The sequence below is a fragment of the Manduca sexta genome, unplaced genomic scaffold (genome assembly GCF_014839805.1).
Source record: "Manduca sexta isolate Smith_Timp_Sample1 unplaced genomic scaffold, JHU_Msex_v1.0 HiC_scaffold_2986, whole genome shotgun sequence".
Taxonomy (NCBI): domain Eukaryota; kingdom Metazoa; phylum Arthropoda; class Insecta; order Lepidoptera; family Sphingidae; genus Manduca; species Manduca sexta.
In genome coordinates, this window is record NW_023594006.1 from 9,300 (window position 1) to 17,643 (window position 8,344).

The following is an 8,344-nucleotide window of genomic DNA, read 5'->3' on the forward strand; positions in this document are numbered from 1 at the left end:
TAAATATCACATTCGTAAACCACAATACCGCTCGATTCTTTGTTCTAGGATATCAGTGCTGGGATCTATCGCATCGTCATAGTACCTTCATAAAATAGAAATTCTTAAAGTGTTTGCATGTTATGGACATAAGTAAATGTGAAACTTACCGTCAGGGATATCTTCGGCGGTTTCATCATCGTCGGTCTTGCGGTCTTCCTGTAATTCTCGTTTTTGATGGCCTGTGAAAGATACACGCATTAAAATCTCTTAACATAACACTTTAAAATTTCTACAAGACAAACGAGAAATTAGTCTAAAGCATATGAAAGTAAACTGGGAGCAAAACGCAAATACCGGTATATTGCACCACACAAATAAAACTAGTAAGGAAGGAAACGTCACAACACGCTACATGCCAGTGATATGTGATAATTGTGATTTAAAAAATGCGCAAGCGAGGCAAGCAAAACAAAATACAGTCGGATCTAAATTGAAATCTTGCGCTGAATGTCTCTGTATCTCGCACACGCATCTCACCCGGGCGAGCCATCCTCCTGCCGCTTTCAAGCACCTCATTTTAATAAGCGTACGTAACGAACACTTCGGAAACGGCCGGTGTTTGTTGGTGATTTATTTAACACAACACTTGCACTAAGAAAGCGGCACTTCACTTATCGATTAATCGCGGTACGTGAGGCATTGTTACGAGCGGAGCGGTGGAAGGCAGTCATTTCTGCGAGCCTCGCGCAGGGTCTACCGACAGCGTCGTGGTCGAGGGCCCGCGCGCACCAGCCCGGAACAGCCGCGGTATGCCAACAATTACCCACGCTTGGGTCGTGCTTTAGAAATGTACCGACGCCACGACGGATTTATTACTTAAGACACGACTTGCAACTTCATTTGTCTCAACGTTGGGTACCGCGACGTTTTCTACACGAGGAGACGTATTATATTGTGCTTTCCCTTCCAAAGTGTAAACACTTGGTCTGAGCATCGCTACATGATAATGGGAACGCGGTCTATGCTGTGATGCGAAACAGATCTCACGACTCTATTGTTTTGCGTATTTTTCAACGAACAAGAAGTTTAGTTGCGGTCGGTTCGCCAGCTTTACTCTTCAGTATTGTTGTCATGTATATGTATTATGCAGTATACACAATTAATGTTCTTTTATTCAACAATTATGCGGCGTAAATGGTTTTATCATAATTAATTTATACGATCAACAATACTACAAGCTACAAAAACCACGCATGGGAACTTGTATACATACGAGTACACATTAATATTAACATAGTATCCAATTAAAAACTAATCCAATTATGTTGTACAATAATGAATATTGACACAGTTAATTTGTTATATTCCAATAATTTCAATTAAAATACAAATCCTAAATTTACGCCAAATAAATATAACATTCACATTACTAAAAAATCACGTGCTACCGGTCTTAAAGGCAATAGAGATTAAGAAAGGCAAAGACGCCTTTGGGCCTCTCACTCACTGTGCAAAACGTAACATCAAGTTGTTAATTCACGAAGTTTCCTGCGAGATAGTGGTATTGCCCCAATCATGCCAGGCTTATCAAAGCTGCAGACAAATATATCTGCAAGGTGGCTCTACAACTTTCGAAAAGACGAGAAGTAAAGTTTTATTTTGAATCTGGTTGTAACTACAGACCAAATCGACGTGAATCTTGTTTTAAAATAATTAAATATTGTAATAGTGTTATTACATTTACACTTCGAGGGTTTAGCGTCTATGAGAGTGCAAGAATTTCACACATCCTGTTTTTTATAGGGAAATCCAAGAACTAATACCGGTTTAAAAGCGGAGAGTAAGCCATCAGTCCAAGAGACCCTGGGTAGCCTATACGACTCAAATGCATTCTTTATCTACAATGACGAGATTACAACTCTGTATTTTAATAATAGCCACTTACATAATACACACATGACAAACATATTATGTATGTATATATGATAATGTTTACATGCACGAACAATTGACAAGCATTTTGCATAGCTACTTATCATTGCAAACTGTCCATACGAGATAAAACATGATTGATTCCGTTCGTCAGTATTGTAGAGTAATTCCGGAAACATAATTCCAAGACGATGCCAATAATGACAACGAGCTATAGACTACCAAGGAGAAAGTATTGACTTATGTTTAATTCAAATATACTAATATAAAAATTGTTATTATAGAAATGATTAAAGATTTTATCAAATATCTTGAACCAGTTAAATATGTTTTTTTTTGTTAAGATGTTTTACAAAATTCTAAATAATTATTTTAATAAATTAACCTCTAAAACGTTTTGCAGAAAGGTGTGACTCCTCTTTACGACTAACCACCCGTCCAAACTAAATAGTTACAGAATAATTATTGAAAGTGTTGTCCGGCCTAAGAATCGAACCCAGGAACTTAAAAGACCCAAGAATAATCGTGGCGAGTAAAAAAATAACATAAAGTAACACACACATTGAAGCCTATTATCTCGAAGAGATAGGCAGAAGCGCAATTGGTGTATCCACTTTTTGCCATATAGAAATTGTAAGACTCCGGGCTAGTACTGAGTAGAAAAATGCAATATCCTTTTTCCCGACCAGGGGATCGAACCGAGCCTTCAGCACGGCATGCAAAAGAAGAGTCACAAATAAATTATTTTTATATCTGCATTTAAAAATAGTATTTGATTATTCCTTTGAAATACAAATACTAAAATATTTGCATTCAAACTTATTGCAAAATATTTCCCGCTGTCACGCTACGGTCGTTACAAACATGCAAATCACGTAGACCACTGCACACAAACAATAATTGCTAAATTGCAAAAATAAACAATGTATTATTTACAAAACATTAAAATATGAAACATTAATAAACAGAGCAACGAAATATTTAGTATCCAAATCATTAGTAATATAAAAAGTACATCAAGCGCAAGTACTACCATACATACTTGTATATACATAGAGTGTTAGTGTTGTTAATAATCCGAAATGTTATGAACATAGAATAAAAACCCAGATCATTTGTTTTATAACCAGCAATCTTCTCGAAAACCAGGATGAAATAGATCACAATACTAAGTCTTAAGACAATAGTTGTATTTTGTAGATGACTGTATTTTAAAAGCCTTCGTGGCCTTATATAGCTTTACATTGACTATCAGTACAATCCCTTAATAGATGGTTTTAGTTAAAACCATGTTTAAATCATTAAGATGATTTATTAGTCTGACAGTGTAGTCAACAGTTTTACGTCTCCAGCAATTTGCATGAGACTTCTCCTAAATTTAATAGTATTATTGTGTTTTGGCTACAGTCTTAAATAAAAACTAAATTTTGATCAATTCTACAACACGCAAAAGAGCTATGCTTTTGTATTTCAAATTTTCTACTAAATTGGTAGATTTTGGACAAAGATGGACTGAATATATTCTTCCAAGTTGTTTTTTAAATCATTGGTATATAAAGAGATGTCAAATGTCAAACCTATCTTTCATGCAATTATATAAACCAAAGCGTCCTGATTAAGAGATGTTTTTATGTATTTTTTTTTCTTAGAATTTAATATAGGAATTTAATCATTCGCGAAACCACAACTTTCACCGAAAGACTGTGATTGACCCCAGTTCAGTTGAGTGCAAAACTACCCTCGAAGATGAATGAAGATTGCTGTTATAGAATGTATGAACGCGGTCGGCGGCATGTAGTCGTATAGGTGTCGCGCACCTGCGCAATGAGATCGCGCGCGCGCCCCGCGTCGATCTGGTTGACGCGCTTGTTCTTGAGGTGGTGCGGCGTGTCGCGGCGGTGCAGCCGGCCGGCCGGCGCGGCGCCGCGCTCCGCCACGCCGCTGCGCCACGCCACGCGCCGCGCGCCCGCCCGCTACCCGCGACCACACGCACACGCACACGCACGCCACCGTTATATGCGTATACACGACAATTTACCAAATCATTCGTTTTAGTATGTTTCCACTTTTATATGGTTTCTTACAATTCTCACAGCGAGAAGTGCTGTATGGTTCGCAACTGATGGCAGGCTGAGGGGATATTGTTTTTATTTCATCCCGAACCCGATTTTTGCCACGTCAGTATTATTACCGGTCTGGCAATATTAGTTGTAAATTTGTATGAATATCATTACAGCCTACATACATAAACGAATAATTTCGTCAATTTATCCAAAGTCACAGATTACTTCCAAGAAGCACCACATTAGAAATTTGTTAAAAAAGACAATTGTAAAAAAATACATTACTAAAATTAAGCAACAATCGGTTACATACATACTACTAATATGTATCCGCATGTATCTTCAAAAATATGCAAATATTATTGAAAGTAATCTATGATACAAATATTCACCATGTATCTCTAACACTTATTACATTAATATACAAATTATGTTAAAATATTGTCCTTGTTACTTTGAATGGTGCATTAGCAAAGTATAACAATGACAAATATTGTATGTAATACATCATATTCTAATTGTATGTAAAAGAAACAAGATGGCTGATTAAAACGTATATTTTTCTAACAAGTGTCAGAGATAAGATATCCCGAAATATGATTATCTTAAGATATTCAGATGTAATAAAAGCGAAATGTTATGTTCTGTAATTTCCCAAGCTAACATGACAGACTTTCTTTTTAAATTAAAATCACTCAGTGAGTGGTATTTGAAAATACTTTAATTGCTGAAGAAACACAAAACCTCTTTGGAAAAAAAGGTTTAATTACTGTAATCTTACCTCTAGCTCGTCTGAATCGTTGTCATCGTTTTCTCCGTCAGATGAATCTCTATCAGCGGCAGTTTGCGTATCACTGTCCTCCTCTTTCGCTAATTCGTGATGTGCTGGCGTTTCTGGTTCAGGCTAAAATAAATTCTATTTTTAGATAATTATAATTAATTTTCTACATGTAAATACATAATTGATTTAGTTGATCATAAAACACATAAAAATAAATAGATGATGAAATAGATCCTTAACTGCGTATTCCTATCATAATAAAAGATAATTTGAGATGTACGCGAAAGACTACCCAGACCAGTAAGGCAAAGTTTATCATTAAAATTCGCATAATACATCAAATTGAACATTTCACTTGTTCACACTCGTCAAACTTTCTCTAGGTCACTATGACATGACCTGAAACGAGTTCTAGACTATAGCGTGTCCTTCATATTCATTAACTGCAATGACTGTGTCAAAAGGCACGCATCATTAAAAGGTGAACGGCTTAAATTAAAAGGTTAATTGACGTGGTATTTTTATCTTCACACGGCAAACTGGCTACACTAGATCTGATAAGTATGGTGTAGGTCAGATGTAATGTCGATCGATAAAGTGATGTTTTTAATTATTATTGACTGAGCGTTATATGATGTGCTATGACCTCCTCAGCTTAGCTTAGTATTATGGTATGACTGCAGTGGAGAGGTCTTGATTTCGATCCCCGGTCATGCAAAACGATATTGGATTCTACTCAGTATTAGCCTGGGGTCTGGAATTTATGCCCGACATGGCGATAGGCTCGCCCCCTGTGACATTATGGGACGGAACACACTGCAGAAAGTGGGTGAAGAATACACATCTAAAATACATACTTCTACAGTCTCCACGGGTGCAGGTATCGGTTCGATGGGCGACATCGGCAGTCCATTCGTGATTGTTGGTTCAGACTTTGCGGGTTGCGTGTTCGAAGTTTCTGGCGATCTTCCTGCTAACAGCTTGTGTGCCTTCGCCTCTATGTCCTTGGGATGCGGCGTGTTTTGTCGTACGAATGGTGTCTACACGAAAAGAAAAACGCATTAGTATTTGTATTCGATTTTTAGTGAAAATGTTGGATCATAGTTAATTTAATTGAAATATTGCATATTTATTTAAATTATTAATTTTATTGGACAATATTTGGATTAAGAAAAGATATAAAAATATCATGCGCATGCTCTTATTACAAAAATCCTATTTATAAGTGAAGCTTAAGTGATGTGCTCATATCTGAAGAAGCGTTGTATGGATGATTTCATGAGTACAACACTTAACAAAAAATATAAAAAATACGGCATTTATAGTGAAAGTATTGAAAACATAATTGCAATTGATGAAAGTAATGCCTCGAAAAGTGAATAGATCATATAAGTGAAAATGAGCCTATAAAATTGCATCATCTAATCATGGTCACTTTCATAAACAATGCACGATATAAAATAAGCATATAGTAAATATCTTTAGAATCTAACAGTACTATAAACGTCAGCAGCACAAACAATATCTAAAAATATTCTTTAGCTTCTACTAGAGATGGCAGTGAAAGATCTGAAAAGGTCACGCCACCAAATTTAATAATTACTGTCGCTTAACCTGTCATGTGTAATGGTGTAATGTGAGACGACGCGGGCTTGAATCACAGGATATGATATCACGAGTCGACGACGTCTTGCTCATAATCTAACTAGTCTACCACGAGTGCAGTACAGTGGTGTTGTGTCGTGAAATATGAGTAAAATAATACGGGTGTGAGCTGTACACAACATATTCATAAACAAAAAACATAATTTCAAACATGTTTTCTACAATGTTTAGCTTTTATTCTAGATGTGGTTTTAGGAAATAGTACTTAAACATAATATTGTGCGGTGTGATGATGAATTACGCAAGCCATTGAGTAAATATATTTTGTCTATAGATAACGTTGCAGTGACAAAACTTCTTGGTAAGCATAAACTGTATCGGTTACACGATGCTAGGACGTCACGTTAGTGTTGCAACTAAAGTATGATTTTTGACTATTTAGGAATGTGTTGAACAATACACTATATCAGAGGCATTGCGTTATCGAAGTAAAACACTAATCTAGCACTGCATTAGTCTACTTTCAGCGTAAACAACAAACTAATCGCATATCTAAATACCGAAAGAGCGAGAGGCTTGTTTGCGGGCAGCCCATACACGACTCGGTGTTAGGTGCATCTCTACAAATTATTATGATTTTATTAATTATTTAATTTTTCAGGAATGCGTACACTTGAACTACTAGGAAACCATCAAACATCGAAATCAACACTTGAAATTGAGGATTTTAATAAAATCATTACATACGTTACATAATCAGTCGTAACGATGAATTACTGCTCAGGACATTATAATCAAATTTTATTTTTACAGACTTGGAAACAACTCCATTAAATAAGTGTCCAGGGAGTTGATACTGTGAAGAGACATTTTCACAGGAAACATTAACCAATATCTAAATTTTAGGTAATGTAAATGCACTACTCGAGACGCTCGGCCGCGTACCTCTGCGAGGTTAGTTATAGAGGAGGATAGTCGCTGCAGGGAACTCCTCCGCTGTGTGGTGACTAGCTTGCGAACTACATTAATCGGTCGCCTCAGCGCTAGCATCGTCTGTGGTGCGAAGAATGACTCAGAAGGTGTCACGTCCCCACTATCCTCCTGAATCGACGGAACCTTTAAACCAAAATACTTTTCTAGGAACACAATACGTATATAAGCTTTGTTATTTTGATGTGCTTGTTACAAGTGCTGCCTAAGATACCGTATTGTTTGTTGTTTGATAACAGGTATTTTGTACGCAATATTAAATAAAATAATGATTTACGAGTTGTATTTGATTGTCCTAATCTTAAAACTGTGCATACATGTTTTAGCCTACGGAAGCATTTTTACATTAAACGCTATCCATACCTGCATCCGTGTTTTCATAAGTTGTTAGTGCTGTACAAAACTATTGGTGACGATGTTGTTTGTCAGTAAGTTTCTCTATATAGTACAGCTGTTAAAGTATTTTTTGCTATTTTTTCAATATTATTAATTGTAATATAAAATAACTTATTATATACTTTCATCATACATTAATACAACCTAAAAAAAGTCATAATGAACATTTCCTTTGAAGCAATAAACGTATGAGCTAAATAATTTTACTGGCACATACTTGAGCCCTTGCTTTAAAAGTATGTATATACTAATAATACTCTTCCATAAAGATTAAAATTTTTGAACATGTAAAGGATAAATAAGTTGGATTATATTTAATTCTTCACTAATCCCCTACTCATAAAATAATGCCTAATGACTTTCGCTACCTTGGTTTTACACATCATGAGTTTCATATGTAAAAGTTTTTTGTATTTGCCTTTTTATTTTCCCAACAAAAGTATTGTTTAGGGCATTTTTTTTACTAACATTAAGTAATAACTAAAGCCTTTTCTAGTTAGCAAATAATCAGATAACTGAACGAGTTCGCATGACCATGAAAAAAAAAAACATCTGGGGCATTACAATCTGCACGAATATATCTGTTTTAGATTGA

At 35.8% G+C, this 8,344-nt stretch overlaps 1 protein-coding gene and 1 long non-coding RNA gene across 2 annotated transcripts; one reads left to right on the plus strand and one right to left on the minus strand.

Moving 5' to 3' along the window:
- Positions 1-3,662: 3,662 nt before the first annotated feature.
- LOC119192611 (protein lap4-like) lies at positions 3,663-5,820 on the minus strand. The gene is made up of 3 exons (XM_037446420.1): positions 5,616-5,820; positions 4,759-4,881; positions 3,663-3,887 (listed from the first exon to the last, which is right to left on the minus strand). The coding sequence occupies exons 1-3, from the start codon at positions 5,658-5,660 to the stop codon at positions 3,678-3,680; spliced, it is 378 nt and encodes a 125-aa protein (XP_037302317.1). The 5' UTR covers positions 5,661-5,820; the 3' UTR covers positions 3,663-3,677.
- A 756-nt stretch (positions 5,821-6,576) lies between these two features.
- Positions 6,577-7,638, plus strand: LOC115444497. Its single transcript, XR_005113682.1, has 2 exons — positions 6,577-6,724; positions 7,270-7,638. It is a non-coding gene; the product is annotated as an uncharacterized LOC115444497 (long non-coding RNA).
- Positions 7,639-8,344: the final 706 nt, after the last annotated feature.